We start from the raw sequence: 18200 nt of genomic DNA on the forward strand, positions 1-18200 counted from the left end.
AAGGGCAAGGGGTAAAGGTAAAGGAGCTGTCGTGAGACTTCCTCAGCCCCAAGAGATCAGTAAGGGACTCACCTTATTATCCATGGTCTCCAAGACTTCCAGGTAAGGGTCATTGATACAACGATCGTAATCCAAGCTCTGAAAGAGTAAAAAAGTCATAATATGGTATCATATGATCCCATTTTGAGTAACAGATATTAAGCTTATTTGTATGTCGGCATACATGAAGCAGAAACGTCTGGGAAAACTGTTAGCAGTGGTTATCTCTGAGGTGCTATTTTAGGAGGTGTTCACATCTGGGTATTTGAAATTTTCATAGCAAACATGGTGTACTTGTTATATCTGAAAAAAAAACAACCACCCTTTTTTTTTCTGATTATAAAACAAAAAAACCACAGTAAAAAATTCTGCTGGGAAACTAGGCTCATTCATGAGTGACTGTATGTCTGTATGTCTGTCTGTGTGTGTGTGTGTGTGTGTGTGTGTGTGTGTGTGTGTGTATAATTTTTTAATCATGTGAGTGACATCACATTCCAGGAACAAACGGGGAAAAATTAAAATGTTGAAAACTGAATATCCTTCATACCAAATATTTACAGAAATGACTGGCCAATGAATTATTTGCTTGACGGTGTTGTCTAATAACGCTATGACTCCACAAACATTGAAAAGGTTTTCAGAAGTCCAGAAGAGGCAACTTTACAGCGACAGAAAGTTGGCTAGTGGTTGCCCAGGATCAGGGACAAGGGGAATGGGCAGTGACTCTGCTAAGGGGCGAAGGGCTTCCCTCCGAGGTGCTGAAAATGTTCTAAAATTGATTTGGTGAGAGCTGCACAACTCCGAATACGAAACAGACCATTAAATCATACACTTTAAATAGGTAAATTGTATAGTATGTGAATCATATACTAACCCTGACCCTGAATAAAGCTGTTTAAAGGGGCATTTAGAAACAGATGCAATGCCAGAACATCAATCTTTTCTTTCCTGTTTTTAATAAATCAGTTGAGAGCCTAACATTTTGGAAATATGTACCAATGAACTATATAAGATCTGTTATGAAAATCAGACGCTGTCACTTCTCCTTTGCCATGACTAGTTTCCTTTTATTTCTGCTATATACGCTGCTCTTTGGTTTGGGGGACTAACAACTTTAGAAAAAAATTTTTTTTACAGGTAGCCTATAGGGCTGCTGCTTGTGGCATCTGGCCATGGGGAAGTGGGGGCTAAAATGCAGCCCAAATTCAACCAGGCAGGGTACCTAGTGCTCACCCAAAAAGCACCTTCAGTGGGCCTTGAGCTAGGGATGTTGCTATGGCCCAGAGGGGTAGGCCTTTTATTCTAAGTCCTCTGCTCTGAGGGGTGCCTTTTTCCAACTCGAAAGAGTACGTGGCTCTGGCCAGTGTGTCTCAGTGGCTGGAGCATCATCCCAAGCACCGAAGAGTCCAGGTTCAATCGGTAGCGGTGAGTACGGGAAGCAACTAATTGATGTTCCTCTCTCTCTCTCCCTTCCCCTCTCTTTCTTTCTCTCTCGAGTCAAAGAAAAATCATATCCTCATGTGAGGATTAAAAAAAAAAAAAAAGAGCCTGTGGCCTGCATGAAAACGTTACTGTTTGGTAATGGCACCATCTAACTCCCAATGGGACAGGTAGGGAGTTATCATTCTTCAAACCATCTAAGTGAATGGATGTCAAAAAGGGGATTCTAACACCTTATGCGACCTACAACTTATCAAAGAGTCAAGTATGTGTGATGGACTCTTCCTAAGGCAAGAAGCACATTTTAGAGATTTTCAACAGAAGGGTTTTCTAGGCGAGCCCTAAGAAATACAATCTGAGCAGACTTTTCTGATTTAAGTACCTGGTTAAATTTGCTCTTACACAAAGCAAATGCTCTCAGGAAGCTCTAACACAAAAGATGGCTAATTGAGAAATATTAATGACTCACATAAAAGAACATTAACCCACAAAACTTACATAAATGTGCCTTTCAACTGAAAGCAAATGCACTACAAGCGTAAGAGCAATTCAGTGAAAGGAGTGGAGGGGGCTTGGGAACAGTAGGGTCCATGGCACAGAGGAGTGGCGGTGCTCTCCCAGGACTAGGATGAGGGCTGAGACCGGTCCAGTCACAGTAACACGGTCAGAATGATACCACCAGGTTCAATGATGAGACAATACAACATAGAGCGTCTACACTAATTCCTGCAAACCTCTCAACTATATACAGAAAACAGATATTTGAAAAATATAGGAAAATACATCAGCAGATACCATGCTTTCCGGTTCATTAAAAGAAGTCCCATCAAAGTAGCACATTAAACTACACCATAGTGAGGCAAGGGGCAAATTCTGGAGTCCTAAAATTATTTTGTCAAGTAAATTTAAAGGGGGAAAAAAAAGAAAAAGATGGAGGAACTTAAAGATAGAAGAGATTTAAAATATGTATCAAACAAATGCAATATGAGGGCCTTATTTGGAGCCTGACTCAAACAACTATTAAGAAATACATATGGCCCGGCCGGGCGTGGCTCAGTGGTTGAGCGTCAACCTAGGATCCAGGCGATCAGGGTTCAATTCCCGGTCAGGGCACATGCCCGGGTTGTGGGCTGCAGCCGATCAATGACTCTCTCATCATTGATGTTTCTCTCTCTCTCTCTCTCCCTCTCCCTTCCTCTCTCTGAAATCAATAGATACATTTAAAAAAAAAAAAAAGAAATACATATGGCCCTGGCCAATCAGCCCACAGACTGAAGGGTCCCAGGTTCAATTCCGACCAAGGGCACATATCTTGGTTACAGGCTTGGCCTTGGTCAGTCGGGGCACGTGCAGAAGGCAGCCAACGAATGTGTCTCTCTCACATCGATGTTCTCTCTCTCCCTCCCTCCCCCACCACTTTCTCTGAAAAGCAATGGAAAAAAAATCCTCGGATGAGGGGGAAAAAAAAAGAAATACATATGACGTTTATAAGACAACTGGAAAATCTGAACACTGGATATTTGATATCAAAGACTATTGCTAATTTCACAAGTGTGAAACTGGTATAATGTTATGCCAGAAAAAAGGTCCTTATCCTCTAGAGATGCACATTGAATTATTTATGGGTGAACTGATGTGAGGTTTAGAATTTTCTTCAAAGCAACATGGGAAGGGGGACAAGGAAAGAGTGATCATAGCCAAGCTAACAAAATTGCTTTAATCAGAATGGGCTGAAACACGAGATTTTATCTCGCTGTAAGGAGCCTGAGGACTTATGCTGTAGAACTTTGCAGCTGTACATCAGTGCCTGCGGATGTATGTGTAACTCCTGTAGGTAAGCCTCCGAAGAACTCAGGAAGGAATGTTTAAGCATCCAGACCACCTGACATTTGGAAGATCAATATCACAGACCGACCCAGAAGCTAAGAATGCAGGAATGATTCTTCTTAGGAATGTCCTTTTTACCTGTAAAAACTCTCAACTTTTCTCTTTTCTTCAGAACACTCTGGGTGTTTCTGATTTGCAACTCTTAAGACCCATTAATAAAATGCTGTCATTTAATTCTGGTGAAGCCTCCTGATTCATTTACTCTCAGTGGACAGGCCAGTGGAAGGGAGCAGAGATGAAACAAGGTCAGGCAGGAGCTGAATGACTGCTGAAGCTGTGGGATGAGTACAGGGGGTTTCAATACACTGTTCTGTCCACTTTGGTATATGTTTGAAATTGTCTGTAATAAAAACTTGTGTGTTTTTTTTTAATTTCATGCTACATGACAAGTCATAGTAGTTACACCAAATTCTGCAGCAAAAATAAGATAAAATATTAAGAAAATGAACCTGAGTATATTATTGCCCTAGATTATTGAATTCTTAAAGTCTACCTGGTATTTTTTTTAAAAAGCATTAAACATAAACTTCCACTTCTTAGAATTAATCCTAAGGAAACAATTAAGGTTGAACAAGAAAGGATGGTAACCACCATGCAGTTCATCAAATAGAAAAGTCAGATTAAATAAACTGTGACACAATAAAAAAATACTTCCCTATTCAAAATATATTCTAGAAAAGTATCTAGTGACAGAAAAGTGATAATCAACTGGGGAGAAAAAGAGGTTAAAACATTTTGTAGAATCTCACTTCTGTTACTTAAAAAAGCATATATGTAAGGGAAAAAAAGGTTAATAAGGTAGTAATAGTCATTTTTTCTTTTTTTAATATGTCTTTACTGATTTCAGAGAGGAAGGGAGAGAGAGAAATATCAACGATGAGAGTCACTGATTGGCTGCCTCCTACACACCCCCTGCTGGGGATCAAGTTGGCAACCCCAGCACCTGCTCTGACCGGGAATCCAACAGAGATCTCCAGGATCCTAGGTTGATGATCAACCACTGAGCCACACTGGCCAGGCAGTAATAGTCATCTTTTCATGAGCAAAGTTATTATGGGTTTTTCTCTAGCTTCTTTTTGTAAATAATTTTAAGAATTCACTATCACAACCATGCCTTTTTTTGTCATGTCAGAACTCATCATGAACTGATTACATTATGTTTCACTCCAGCAGTGTTGGCCTTACCACACAGACACACGCACACGCACACGAGTCCCATGTTGAAATCGGGAACTACGCTCAAGAACGTTTCACAGAGAAGCCTCCTGAGCAGAAAACAGTCTTCTGAAAACTAAGCTCTCTCCTAAGAGAGGCAAGGTCTACCGGCCCACACCTGCTATGGGCACACACTTATCAGTGGCTTTGACTCTGGGTCTCTCTGAGCTGTAAAAAGCAAACAGTTTAATGTCAAACACATTCTGTGTCCAGATTAAATGAAAGCATGGAGACAGCCAGACCTTGTTTTGCGGTTGAGGTGAGAAAAGGGCTTGTTAAACAGCCCCTTTCACAGAGGGGAGTGACCTCTCAACCGCTTTCTCCCTTGGACAGAAGGTCAGCGAGCAGCCCCGGCTGGGATCCTAATGCTTCTGTCTTGAGGGGCCAGGCCATTCACTGTGTGTTACTCAAGACGGCATCTAGGAATCTCACCTCATAGTCTTTCCTTGGAAGGATCTCCTCCTCCTCCTCTTGCGTTTCTCCAAGGATGGTCTAGAAAAACAGATGCACAGAAGGGAGACCCTTTTAGTGGTTCCCAGTTACAAGGAGGCAGGAGCGTTGACTGAAATCTGCTGCTAGTTTCTAAATCATCTGGAACCACTATCGTCCATGGGAACAAGACCTCCAAACAACCCCCTTTTGGGACAGAGGGTGATGGGGGGGCGGGGATCCAGTTCAGCTCTTCATTTCCATTGATACATTCCCCAAATAGCCACCCTTGTGTCTTCAGGACACCTCAAAGATGCCCCCTGCCAGCTTCGGGGGGGAGGGGGGGGGAAGGATTCAGATGCCATCCGACAAAGCGCCGAATGTGAAATCAGAAGGGACCTGTCAACTCTTGGGGGACACAGCGACTCCAGCGTTCCCAGGGTGCTTTGCAGGGAAAAGCTGGACTGTCAGTGACCCAGAAAGGGGTAGGGACAGAGCGGGAAAGGGCTGGAGACGCGGAGCCAGCTGCTGGGTAAGCACAAGGTCCAGGGAAAGGGCTGATGCCGGGAACGCTTCTTTCATTCAAAACCCCTTTCGGATGGAAATTGAGAAATAAAAAAAGGTATGGGATTCATTGGCGCGGGCCTGGGTTCTGACTTCGATTCCAGGGAGCGGTTACGAGAAAAAGACTCCTGGGCACGTGAGGCAGGGAAGATGCTGAGAGAGCCCGGGGCGCGGCCCCCAGGCCCCACGCGCGGGGCCCGCACGCCCGGCTCGGCCCAGCCCCACCTCCCGCAACGCCTTTCACCGTCCCTTAGCAACTGCCCCCGCCCCCGCCCCCGCGACCCCGCCCGCTCCTTACCAGCTCCTCGGGGGTACGCGTCTCCCGCTCCCCGCAGCAGCAGCACCACCTGCAGCAGCAGCACCAGGACCCCCTGCACCCCGCCATCTTCCTCGTTCGCTACCGCTCGGGACGCACGCCCCCCCGCCCCCCGTCCCGCGCCAGCCCCCTCCCACCCGGGGACCTGCGCCTCACGTGACTGGCCCCCGGCGCGTCACGTGCCCCTCGCGCGCCGGGCGACGGAGACGGGGAGTGGCTGCGGCCGGGTGGGGCGAGGGCCCGCGTCACGTGACGGCGGCAGCCCCCTCGGCGAGGCCGCTGGGTGGGGCCACGTCGGGGGCGGAGCTTCCGGTCGCCGGCTCGGGTGGTTTCCGACCTCTGGCCCCGCCTCCCTTAGCAACCGGGTCGGAAGACGCGCCTCTGCGCCCGCGGCCCGCCCCCTCCGCACGTGCCTCGGCCGCGGCCGCGCAGCTGGGGCCGGCGCGCGAGCCCCGAGTCACCCGCGACCGGAGGGTGAGTGACGGCGTGGCCGGGGGTCGTCGGGTGGACAGACCCGGCGTCGGGGACCACCGCCGGGGGCGCGGAACCAGAGAGGCCGGCCTGCCCCGCTCGGTGGGGGCGCCCGACCCTTCTCAGCTTGATTCGCGGGGACTGGTGTCACCCCAGGTGGCTGTCACCCCCAGCAGCCCCCAACCCTGAAGCGAAGACTCTGTTTTGGTCCCCAGCCCGGACGGACAGAGGCCAGGAGATGAGGCGGCCCTGAGATGGAGGTGGTGACCCGGCCCCCCTTTCTCCCCCTCCCCCCGGGGACCCAGCCTCCGCCCCCTCCCGTGACCCATTGACCCGGTGACTTGATTCAGGGCCACCTGGGCGCGTGCGGGAGGCGTTTTTTTTCCCCAGCTCCAGCCATTTAAACCCGCCCCCCCGCCGGGAACCTGGAGAAGAGCCTCCGGGCGCCGGCACTGCCGCCCCCGCCCCGCGCCCCGCGCAGGGCTGCGCGCAGGGTGCGCCCCACAGGCCTCGCTGCGCCGTGCTTGGCGCCGGTTACATGCTCAGCATAATGGCAGAGGGCTGTTCTGAGACGAGCGACCGCGCCCGGCCCGCTGGCGGCCACGTTACCTCGTGCCAGTCACAGGACCCCAGGCAAACGCAGGGGGTCCTGGAACCCCGGGGAGGGGGGTAGCCGGACCTGTTGAACCCACAGTTACAACCCAGGGCGCTGTGGGAGCCCAGCTTAAAGTGGATCAGTTGTGGCATGAGAAAGAAGGTGGGAAGAAGGCGTGTGCCCGGCACATGCTAGGAATGCAGTGTGTGTGTTTTTTTTACCGAACAAATGAAGGAGCGGATCATTTGTAGGCGGTTCTGTCTCCTCCCCTCTCCTGATGTTGTTCCAGCAGACAGTCAAGAGGCGCTCCCTGGAATTCATGAGACAGGCCCCCTGGGCTATCTGCACACTCACCCCTTTCTCACTTCCCACGGCCGGCCTCACGGAGAAGCTGGAGTTTTAGGGCTGAACCAAAGTGGGCCTCCCTAGGGAGGGCAAACGCGGGCACAAGGGCTCTTAGTCGGGACTTGACTCCTTGATTTTGGATGCGTCGCTGTGTGTTACGCACACTTGTGTGTGTTTTGTGGGGGAGAGGAGCTTTGGATTTCATTAGTTTCTCATGGCTCTAGGACCCCAGAGGGGTTAAGAATACCAGCTTAGCAGTGGACGTTCCCTGAAAGGAATGAGCTTGGCAGGATTGTTCCTCTGATTTCCAGGTCACCACACACCAGATTTCCAGGACTGTTTTTGCACATAGTTGTGCAAGAGTAGTGTTTTTGTTTTGAAGTATTTGTCTCATTTGTCCCACTAAACCACCCAATGGCACTGTGCCCTTAGTTGGCCTGCCTGCGGTTGCCATGGTTCAGGGCTTGGGATGTGGTGGCTGTGCAGCCACTATAATTACTTTGACTTCAGTGGTGTGTGTAAGTGGTTGGTGTGCCTGGAAGGCAGCCTTGTTCTTTTTTTTTTTTTAATTTTCTTTCCTATTGAATTTATTGGGGGTGACATTGGTTAATAAAATTATAAAGGTTTCAGGTGTACAATTCTATAACACATCCTCTGTACATTGTATCGTGTGTTCACCACCCCAAGTCAAGTCTCCTTCCACCAGACAGCCTTTGTTCTGAGTTGGACATAAATTCGTGCCCTTACTGAACTTGGTTCTGGCCACTTTTGGAACCCAGCCAATGTGAAGTTCTAATGCATGACACGGTCTTTTTGGAGTAGCACAAACTCAGGAGAAATCTGGCTGCTTTGTCAAGCCCTCGTCTCTTTCATCGTGCACACAAACTGTTGCAAGCAATGAGAGATGTTGCAGGCAGGACCAGGAACAGCTATTTCTTCTCTGGAGAGTGATCCAGTGACCCTGAACCCCTGTTGGCCACATCTCCACCAGCCCCTGCAGTCTCTGGCCTGAGTCACCCTCCTTCCATCTGCCTACTACAGCTGGAGTCACAGCCCTCCCTCCCTCCTGGAGGCCTCACCCCCCGCCTTCCTTTCCCTTACCGCTGGCCCCAGCCCTAGCCTTAAGCTCTTCCTCTGTCTCTGCTCCGCCCATGAAGTAAACACCCACGGGCAGTGTTCCAGTTCACAGTCCGTTTTGGGTCTAAGCTGGCAGAGATGGACCATCCAGCACCTGAGGCCCTCCCAGCCAGGCACCGCTGCCCCTCCCTAGGAATGCTGGCCTCGGAGGCTGGCATCAGGAGGTTCTCAGTGCCATCCTCCATCAGGTAGCTGTCACTGAGGATCCGTGGGCCGAAGGAGCATGTTTCTGTGCGGGTGGGGCCTGCCACACACGGAGCTGGGCAGCAGCGGAGGGAGAAGCCTGGGGTGAGGCAGCGCAGTCGGCCGTAGCTGTGGCTCATGGAGCCACACCGTAGGGGCATTGTCACCCTTACCCTCGGTGGCCTTAATCCTGCGTGGAAATGCAGCAACTCACTTGACCTTGCCCCTCTGGGGCTCAGCAGCCCACCGACTCCTGACGCCCTCTGCCCCTACCCCGTGCAGCAGGAGCCCGGCCATGGTGAACGAGCCCAGAGGGAATGGCGGCCCTGGCCCCTGCTTGGAGAGCAGCAGCAGTGGCATCGAGGGCTCCAAGGAGGGTTCGAGATGTTCCTCTCCAGGGCTGGACCCCGAGCGGCACGAGAGACTCAGGGAGAAAATGAGGCGGAGGATGGAGTCAGGCGACAAGTGGTTCTCGCTGGAATTCTTCCCTCCGCGGACGGCACAGAGAGCTGCCCAGCTCATCTCCAGGTGAGCTGGCACGGGGTCGGGGAGCGGGCCGGACTGGGGGGCGTCCCCTCAGCCCGCCACGGGCCACTTTGACCCAGCAGGGAGAGGCAGCCAGAGGGGCTCAAGAGAGTAAACACAGGGTCAGTCTGTCGTTTGACCTGCAGCTTCTTGGTTGTCAGTAAAATTCCCCCCAAGCCTCTGGGTTTTTGGACACACTCTTCAATGAGTTAAAAATGTTGATTCAGTTCTCTGGCGGAACGTCAAGCTGGATCCGAGTATAGTTTAGGAAGTCACATAGCAGAGCCTGGAGGACATTTCCAGCAAGTTAGGCCCTTGGATTATGCCTCTTGGAATCTAGAAATGCCAACCGAATGATGTTAGCACTCTATGAATTGCAGTTCCTCTTTTTAAAGTTTATGCGTTTTACCATTTGCACTTCTCATGTTTCGCTCCCAAAGCTTGAAGTTTAGGGCACAAGGATGTTTCAATACACCATTAACCAGCTTGTAACCAGCGCATGTACATGCCTGGGCCACTCAAGTGTGGTTCCTGGACTGTGCCCTTGCTGTGCAGGACTGCTGGCTGCTGCACCAGGACGGGGGTGGGGGTGGGGGCGCGCAGCATGATGGAAACTTTGTCTCTCTTTTCCTCTTCCTAGAATGAGGCCCTGCTTGCCACACTGAGGGCTCCCCAACTCTTAGCCACTGAACTTAACACATCCAAGATAATAAATATGCAAGCACTTTGAAAAATCTGCAGTACTGCTCTTAAACAGAATGGTTGTATTGTTGTTATATATTATCTCCACAATAGAAATCATAGTAACAGCAGCTCACTGTGTCCTAGCATTGTTCTAAGAGCTGTGGGGCCATCTGTCATAATAGTCTCATAGAGTTATTATGAAGTAAGTACTGTTCTCTGTCACATTGTAGAAATGAGGAAACTGAGGCTCAGAGAGATTAAGTAATTTTCCCAAGATCACATAGCTAGTAAGTAGCAAAGCCAGGATATGAACACAGGTCAGTCTGATTCCAACTTGCTCTGGTGCCCCGCTAACTCCCGAACTCCATGGGAAGGTGGTGAAGGGTGGTGTGCCCTCAGCAACCTCTCTTCAGAAAGGAATTCCCTGCAGGTTTGACCAGATGGGGGCAGGCGGTCCCCTCTTCATAGATGTGACCTGGCACCCAGCAGGAGACCCTGGATCTGACAAGGAGACCTCCTCCATGATGATCGCCAGCACTGCTGTCAACTACTGTGGCCTGGAGACGGTGCTGCACATGACCTGCTGCCGTCAGAGCCAGGAGGAGATCACAGGCCATCTGCATAAGGCCAAGCAGCTGGGCCTGAAGAACATCCTGGCGCTGAGAGGAGGTATGGCACCGTCAGTGCTCTCTGGGATCTTGCTTTCCCGAGGGCCTCTTCTGTCCCTGAAATGGTCCTTTACTTCTCTCCGGATCCCACACTGAGCACGCTCAGGGGCCCATCCCTGCTGATAGCATCAATAGACGCTGCCCAGGTGGAGCCACCTCTTTACCTCTTGACCCCAGTGAAGGCGTTGAGTCAGAAAAACAGCTGGTGCCTGATAACCCTGTGCCCTAGCTACACAGCTTCATCGATGGCTGGCTGCACCCAGCTCTTGGCCCAGTCGAGAGTGCAGTTCTGGCATTTGTCCCAGGAATGAAAGTAGCTGCTTGTGCCTCTGGCCACAGAGTGGAAAGAGGGATCCTGATGAGTGGGGTTGTGTGCCTGTGCTCCCTACCACAAGACCACTGCTCACTTGAGATGAGTGGAAAATTCTCCCAGGAGGCAAGAGCTCCAAGAGGGTGGTACAGTGAGCAGTGGGGTTGGGTGAGGGTAGGCACCCAGGTTTGAGTTGGGGGTCTCTCAGATACTCCAGGCTAAGAGCAGCAGCTGTCCCCTGTTGTCCCCTACTTGCCACTGCCAGCCCCGTGCCCACAGAGTCAGCACTTGGTAAATGTCCGACAGGCTGGGCGCTATCTTCCCTCCCACTATTTACCAAGTGCTGTGCTAGGAAGAGGAGACACCAGTTTGAATAACATGCAGGCTCTGCTTTTGAAGAGCTCATGGTCCTGGGTGTAGGGGTGGGGAGAAGGGACAGAAAGGCCAGCTGGGGATCAGTGAGCCCTGGTGACTATGACCTTCACCAACCCTGCAGACCCCGTGGGTGACCAGTGGGAGGAGGAGGAAGGCTGCTTCCGCCACGCCACAGACCTGGTGAAGCACATCCACAGCGAGTGCGGTGACTACTTCGACATCTGTGTGGCAGGTGAGTGGCTGGAGTGCCCAGTGGGTGGGGATGGAGGGGAGAAGGGAGCGCCCAGAGGCACAGAGCTCAGCTGCGTTCAGTTCAGCGCCTGGTATCCCAGCACCCCGAGAAGGGCGGGGCAGAGGTGAGTGAATAGTGTCCCCACTCGGGGTCTGTCATCTGCCGCCCACGCTGCCACCACCCTGAAGTTTTGGATTCTCTGCCTTTTCATGCTCTTAGCTTGCTTCCCAGCCTGTTTTTCTTCTTTAAAACAAAAGAATATTTATTAAGAGGGAGGGAATCTCAGAACCCAAGGGCAGGAAACAGCACCAGACCTCACTAGGTGCTGGAACCAGGACGCAGTCAGAAACCCAGCCCGCCCTGGCCAGTGTGGCTCAGCTGGTGGAGCGTCATCCCGAGCACCAGAAGGTCGCCGGTTCAATTCCCGGTCAGGGCACATACCCAGGCTGCAGATTCTTTTCTTTGTTCTTTAAGCAGAACATCTCCCCTTTCCATAGTCCTTCCTCATGTAACGCGGTGTCTGACTGTTCGCTAGCTTGGACCTCTGAGTAACTTTAACGTTAAAAGCGCTGCTTTAGCCCAGCCGGCAGGCTCAGAGGTTGAGCATCGACCTAGGATCCAGGAGATCGCGGGTCGATTCCCAGTCAGGGCACATGCCCGGGTTGTGGGCTTGATTCCAGCAGGGGGCGTGCAGGAGGCAGCCGATCAATGACTCTCTCATCATTGATGTTTCGCTCGCTCGCTCTCTCTCCCTCTCCCTTCCTCTCTCTAAAATCAATAAAGATATATTAAAAAAAAAAAATAAGTGCTGCTTTAATCCAGTGTCTAGGGTCCAGCGCAGTTACCGCAAGTGCTGCCGCGCTGCTGCTGAGCCCTCGGAGCCTCTCTCCTCTATGGCCACCCAGTGCAGGCCTGGTTTGCGGGGCTGGTTGCAAGGGGTGCAAGGTGGGACAGTGTGGGGAGTTTGGAGCAATCCACCCCCAGTCTTGGGAGGGTGGCTCTAAGCCACTGCTCACCAGAGGTCATCTCGAGGGTGCGGGGGTGCATCCACTGTGAGCCAGCCACTCACCCGTCTCAGCCTGTCCGCGCTGTGGTGCTGGAAGGTCCGGGTCCGGAACCCTGGAGGCGGAGAACTCTGCTCCCGGCTCTCTGGTTTCTTACTCACTCTGAGCAGCTGGAGCCAGCCTCTCCCTACTGTCATCCCTACTGCCAGGTTACCCCGAAGGCCACCCTGACGCAGAGAGCTTCGAGGCCGACCTGCAGCACCTGAAGGAGAAGGTGTGTGCAGGCGCCGACTTCGTCATCACGCAGCTTTTCTTTGAGGCTGACACCTTCTTCCACTTTGTAAAAGCTTGTTCCGAGATAGGCATCACCTGCCCCATCCTCCCCGGAATCTTCCCTATTCAGGTGAGGGACCCGGGAGAGCTGACGGGCCCTCCCACCCCATCCTCGCTCAGCCAGGGCCCTGGGGGTGGTGAGGTGCTCGGTTCATGGTCAAGTTCTTCTTTGATGCTCATTGGATTTCCTGTGAGATGCTCCTTGCAAAATGTTCTCACCACCCCATTTTGGTTACCTCTACCCGCCCTCCCCCAAAAAACAGCAACAGCACCTGATGGAGGGGCTTGTTGTACTTTGGCTTACTGGCAAGTATCACTACAAGGGATTAGTATAACACTCATCCTAAATTTTGATTCAATCAACGTTTCTCAAACTCACTGTCATTAGAATCACTTGAGAAGCTTTTTCAAAAGATGGGCCTCTAGATCCCATGCCTAAAAGTTCTGAGTTAGATCTGAGGTGGGGCCTAAGTTTCGCAGGTGATTCTGAGGACCCATGAGGCTTGGGAGCCCCTGGGACTAAGCTGGCTGAGACTGACGGCAGGAGTGCTCTGGGCAGCTGCTGTCCCTGCAGGCTGGAAATAGGGCCAGGCAAGGGTCCTCGTACAGTGTGGTCTGACTTTCCTGGGTCACTCTGTGTCATGCTGCAGTTGGCCAGGAGACCTGGTAGGGGGCTTAAGGGGGAGAAGCAGGGTGAGAGACAGGCAGGACGTGACTCCACGGCCCCCTGGTGTCTCGGACAGGGCTACCACTCCCTGCAGCAGCTCATGAAGCTGTCCAAGCTGGAGGTGCCGCAGACCATCAAAGACGTGATAGAGCCAATTAAGGACAATGACGCTGCCATCCGCAACTACGGCATCGAACAAGCCGTGAGCCTGTGCCGAGAACTGCTGGCAAGTGGCCTGGTGCCCGGCTTGCACTTCTACACACTCAACCAAAATATGGCCACCACCGAGGTGCTGAAGCGCCTGGGAATGTGGACAGAGGACCCCAGGTGAGGCCAGTGGCCCCAAATTCAGGTCCAGGAGCCACAGAGGGAAGTCAGTGGGCAAGGAGGTCAGAGAAGTCACAGGAAGAATGTGCCTAGCAGTGCTGGCCGCGACAGGCGTGCAGGGCGTTGTCTGTGCCCTGGCGAGCAGCACTCAGGCTTCCAGCCTCAGCGGCAGGGCCACATGTACCTTGATATTTGCAAGTCAGGTTGAAGAACCCAGGCTCAGTGGGTTCCTCCTCCCTGCACCCTCTAGCCAGTCCCTTACCCTTTGTGTCCCCATCTCACCCAGGCGTCCCCTGCCCTGGGCTGTCAGCGCCCACCCCAAGCGCCGGGAGGAAGATGTGCGTCCCATCTTCTGGGCCTCTAGACCGAAGAGTTACATCTACCGCACCCAGGGGTGGGATGAGTTCCCCAACGGCCGCTGGTGAGGCCGGCACAGTCCTTTGCAAACGGGTCCTATCTCTTGGGAGGCAGGGGGCAGAAGGAGTGTGCATGCTTATCTGATCCTTGAGGGACAGGAGTCACAGGAATGGCCCCTCAGTGGTGTGTGGGACAGCTGTCCTTCTGTAAGGGACCCAGGGTCAGGAGTGCACCTTGACCTCCGGGCATGTCCTCTGCCAGGGGCAATTCCTCCTCTCCGGCCTTTGGGGAGCTGAAGGACTACTACCTCTTCTACCTGAAGAGCAAGGCCCCGAGGGAGGAGCTGCTGAGGATGTGGGGGGAGGAGCTGACCAGCGAGGAAAGTGTGTTCGAAGTGTTCGTCCACTACCTCTCGGGAGAGCCCACCCAGAACGGCTGTCGAGTGAGTGCTGCTGGGGTGGGATCCCTGGTTACACCCCCTCCCATCTCCCTGTGGGCCCTCCCACCCCTCGCCTCATCTCCCTGGTCAACCTGGCACCTCAGCAAAGGGAGAAGGCTGAGTGGGGAGTCGCTTCCTGGGGGGCCTGGAAGGGGCTTATGGAGGCAGAGACAGGCAGGTCTCTGACAGGACCCAGGGTGCCAGATCCGATGGTCGCCCCAGCCCAGCTCACCCTCTCCCAGGTCACTTGCCTGCCCTGGAATGACGAGCCCTTGGCGGCTGAGACCAGCCTGATGAAGGAGGAGCTGCTGCGTGTGAACCGGCAGGGCATCCTCACCATCAACTCGCAGCCCAACATCAATGGGAAGCCGTCCTCGGACCCGGTCGTGGGCTGGGGCCCCAGTGGGGGCTATGTCTTCCAGAAGGTGTGCAGGATGCGCAGGGCTGCCCCACCTTGACTGGCCCCCAGGAACCCTGGAGGTGGGCACAGGGAGCCTTCCTCCCTGGGGCCCCTGAGTGGACCAGGGTGGACGGGGGAGCTCCTGCTTTAGGTCACGCAGACCGGGGGGGGGCAGGTCCCTTGACTGCTCCGGGCCTCCACCTTCTCAAATGGGGACCTACCGCATCCCGTTCTGGGGATGAAGCGTGACAACGCACACAAAGCTTAGCACCGGAAGGACACAGGAAGCTCTCTGACGGGGAGCTGTTACTACTCTTCTGAGTTGAACCTTCCTCCCGGGGCTGCTGGAGTGAAAATTTGCTTACCCAAGCCCCTGGCCCTGGAGTTAGAGAGACCTGGGTATGAAGAGACCAGCTCTGCTGTTTATCGTCAGTGAGCCCAGTTGCTCACCTTGCCTAACTTTCCCCATCTGTGAAGTGGGGATAAGAGGGCCCCCCTGCAGTGTTATGGGCATTACAGGAAATGACTTTACATAAACCCAGCTCAATCTCTGATACACAGTTGCGGCTAGAGAAGCCCTCACTGTCACCGTCCAGGGAGTGGGGCGATGGAAGGTGGCAAAGTGGGCCTCCTGTCCAGCGTCTGAAGTGGCTTCTCCGTCTGGCCTCCCCTACCTAACTGAGGAGGGCTGGCGGAGGTCCCCCGACCGGCCCAGCTGGGGACTCTCACATACCTGCTCTATGACTCCACCCATGTGGACACCACTAGTCCCAATGTCTCGTGTCCTTCCACACCTGTGTGCGGGGGTCTATCCCCGGGGACGGTCGCGGGCAGGCACCTGACTGGTGTTGCTGAGCGCCGAGGAGGCGGCCAGCAGGGCCCAGGTGGTGTGACAGGTGCCTGCCTCCCACAGGCCTACCTGGAGTTCTTCACCTCTCGAGAGACAGTGGCGGCGCTTCTGCAGGTGCTGAAGAAATACGAGCTCCGGGTGAACTACCACATCGTGGACGTGAAGGTGGGCCGGCTCCGGGGCGGGTGGCGCTTGGTGGGCAGCATGCCAGCGAGGGCACCCCTGGTTACTCCCCCTCAGCGGGCCCCAGGCTTGTGCAGGACAGACCCGCAGACAGAGCTCCCAGCCTAGCGAGGGAGGCCCGGCAGTGGATGATTAGCACAGTTCAGTGTAGGGTGGTGGGGACCCAGAGGGACACCTAACCTGGGAGGTCACAGAAGGCTTCTCGGAGGGTCCTCTGTGGCCTGGATCTTTAAGGATGGGGAAAAGGGCTTCCTGGGAAAGGGCCAAGGGGGTGCGAAGGCGTCGTCTGCAGGCCTGCGGGGACACCATGGACTGGCAGCAGAGTGGGGCTGAGGTATTAGGCAGGGGCAGGGGCCAGGTCCTCGGGCTCCACGGTCCCGCTTGGAATGTGGGTTTTACCCGGAAGGCAGGAGGGAGCCTTTCCCAGCAGTGGAGAGACTTGGCCCCGTTTTATTTTAGGCAGGTCACGGTGGGCAGCTGATGACCAATGGGCCCGGGAACGCTGGAGGCAGAAGCCCTTGGGGTGGTCTGAGTAGCAAAGAGAGGCCGGCTGGGCTAGACACCGGCAGGACGGGAGGAAGCAGTGGAACCACTGGGCGTGATGCTGAGTAAAGTGGGGAGAGGAGGAAGGAAATGCCCAGGTTTCAGGCCTCTAGGTTTTGGGCTCGTAGAGCTGGAGGAGGAGCAGTTGCAAGGTATGGGCAGTAAGAGGGCTCTAGTTGCCTCTGTCCCATCTGCTCTTACGCTCCGCCCCCAGGGTGAAAACATCACCAATGCTCCTGACCTACAGCCCAACGCTGTCACTTGGGGCATCTTCCCTGGGCGAGAGATCATCCAGCCCACGGTGGTGGATCCTGTCAGCTTCATGTTCTGGAAGGTAAGGGGGCTGGGAGCGGGCCTGCCCTGCCCACCTGAAACACCTAGCGCAGGCAGTATCCCTGGGTCCCCAGCGTGCGGCCCCGACTTGGCTCCCCTGGCTGCACCTTGCCCGTGATTCAGTCTATTCCTGCCCTGCGAGTGGGAGGTGGCACTGGCAGTGGCTTTACTCTGTTCCTGGAAATGTCCTGTTGGGCTGTGGCAGAGGCTCTTGCGGCACTGAGCATGGAGCCCTGACCCGAGGGCAGCCCTGTTAACCTTGCCTGTGTGTGCCCGTGTCTGTGTGTGTGGCTGTCTGCGCCTGTCTGTGTGGCTCGCGTGCACGCGCAGGACGAAGCCTTCGCCCTGTGGGTGGAGCAGTGGGGCAAGCTGTATGAGGAGGAGTCCCCGTCCCGGCTGATCATCCAGTACATCCACGACAACTACTTCCTCGTCAACCTGGTGGACAATGAGTTTCCGCTGGACAACTGCCTGTGGCAGGTGGTAGAAGACACGTTTGAGCTTCTCAACAGACCCACCTCGGAAAGAGAGGGAGACAGGCTCCGTGACCCTGCACCCTGACATCCTTAGCTCGGCCGGCTGTGTCCTGCCTTCCTCTCCCCCAGGACTGGCTCTTCTGGGGAACCCTATCTCCATCTGTCCCCAAGCCCTGGCCTGCACTCCCCCACATGTAATGGCAGCTAGACTGGTGTGAGGCTCTGGGCTCTGGGCTCTGGCTGGCCCTGAGTCAGCCCCACGTGGGAGCCTGGCATTCCCTGCCCAGGCGGGAGATTTTGCTCTTTTGTGGGGAGCACCCCCACCCCATAGAGGACCATGGTGGGTGGAACCCTGTCCTCCCTGTGAAGGGGAGGAGACTGGTTATTGCTGACTGGACCCTCCCTGCCTGCATGAGACTGCCGGTGACCTTGCACTTGGGGCCTACGGGAGACGGGCAAAGCAAACATGGGCAGCAGTCACTGGCAGCCCTGCCAAATAGCTGTGGCAGAGTGAAGGTGCTGCCCCTTCCACTTCCACATTGGCAGCTGGGCACTTCCTACTTGTGACTGAAGGGCAGATACTACCCTGGCACCAGGCCCCTGGAGGGTCTGGGGCTGAAACCCAGTAACAAGCACTTCCTGCCACCTTCTACCTGAGAGCTTAGCTGGCTTTCACCTTTCGGCAATGCTGCTTTTTGAAACAGTTGTCTCTCTCTTCTGGTGGCTCAAGAGATAAAGCACCTCTTAAGGGTGTCTGCACCTTTGTGCTTGGTGGAGCCCTTGCCTTCCCTTGCCCCCCACCCTTTACCTATATCTTCCTGGCTGATTTTCATCTGTCCAGCTGCTCCCACCCTCTGTGCATCCCAGAAACTG

General features: G+C 54.0%; 2 protein-coding genes across 16 annotated transcripts in view; one reads left to right on the top strand and one right to left on the bottom strand.

The window, feature by feature from the left end:
- The window catches only part of CLCN6 (chloride voltage-gated channel 6), a 27826-nt gene extending 21774 nt beyond the window's left edge, over positions 1–6052 (bottom strand). For 6 of the 7 annotated variants that reach the window (XR_013999317.1, XM_081144161.1, XM_081144164.1 and 3 more), the window contains exons 1-3: positions 5873–6024; positions 5014–5073; positions 73–138 (exon numbers count right to left, since the gene is read on the bottom strand). Coding sequence is in view for 6 of the 7 variants with exons in the window: in XM_081144161.1 (XP_081000287.1) it covers positions 73–138; positions 5014–5073; positions 5873–5959 (213 nt within the window). In the remaining variant the exon portion in view is untranslated. Of the gene's footprint in view, positions 1–72; positions 139–5013; positions 5074–5872 lie in introns of all 7 variants that reach the window. The other variant, XM_081144159.1, reaches the window with a different exon arrangement.
- On the top strand, positions 5505–18092 carry MTHFR (methylenetetrahydrofolate reductase). 9 transcript variants are annotated; one of them, XM_081144169.1, is made up of 12 exons: positions 5505–5542; positions 8904–9149; positions 10261–10499; positions 11305–11415; positions 12629–12822; positions 13496–13746; positions 14033–14167; positions 14365–14545; positions 14785–14967; positions 15856–15957; positions 16733–16852; positions 17182–18091. In XM_081144169.1, the coding sequence occupies exons 2-12, from the start codon at positions 8917–8919 to the stop codon at positions 17410–17412; spliced, it is 1980 nt and encodes a 659-aa protein (XP_081000295.1). In that variant the 5' UTR covers positions 5505–5542; positions 8904–8916; the 3' UTR covers positions 17413–18091. The 9 variants fall into 9 exon arrangements, with proteins under 9 accessions (XP_081000295.1, XP_081000293.1, XP_081000300.1 ...); XM_081144167.1 differs by lacking the exon at positions 5505–5542 and adding an exon at positions 6187–6364; XM_081144172.1 differs by lacking the exon at positions 5505–5542 and adding an exon at positions 6301–6364 and having other exon boundaries at positions 8907–9149.
- Positions 18093–18200: the final 108 nt, after the last annotated feature.

This window comes from Miniopterus schreibersii (genome assembly GCF_964146895.1).
Source record: "Miniopterus schreibersii genome assembly, chromosome: 8".
Taxonomy (NCBI): Eukaryota; Metazoa; Chordata; class Mammalia; order Chiroptera; family Miniopteridae; genus Miniopterus; species Miniopterus schreibersii.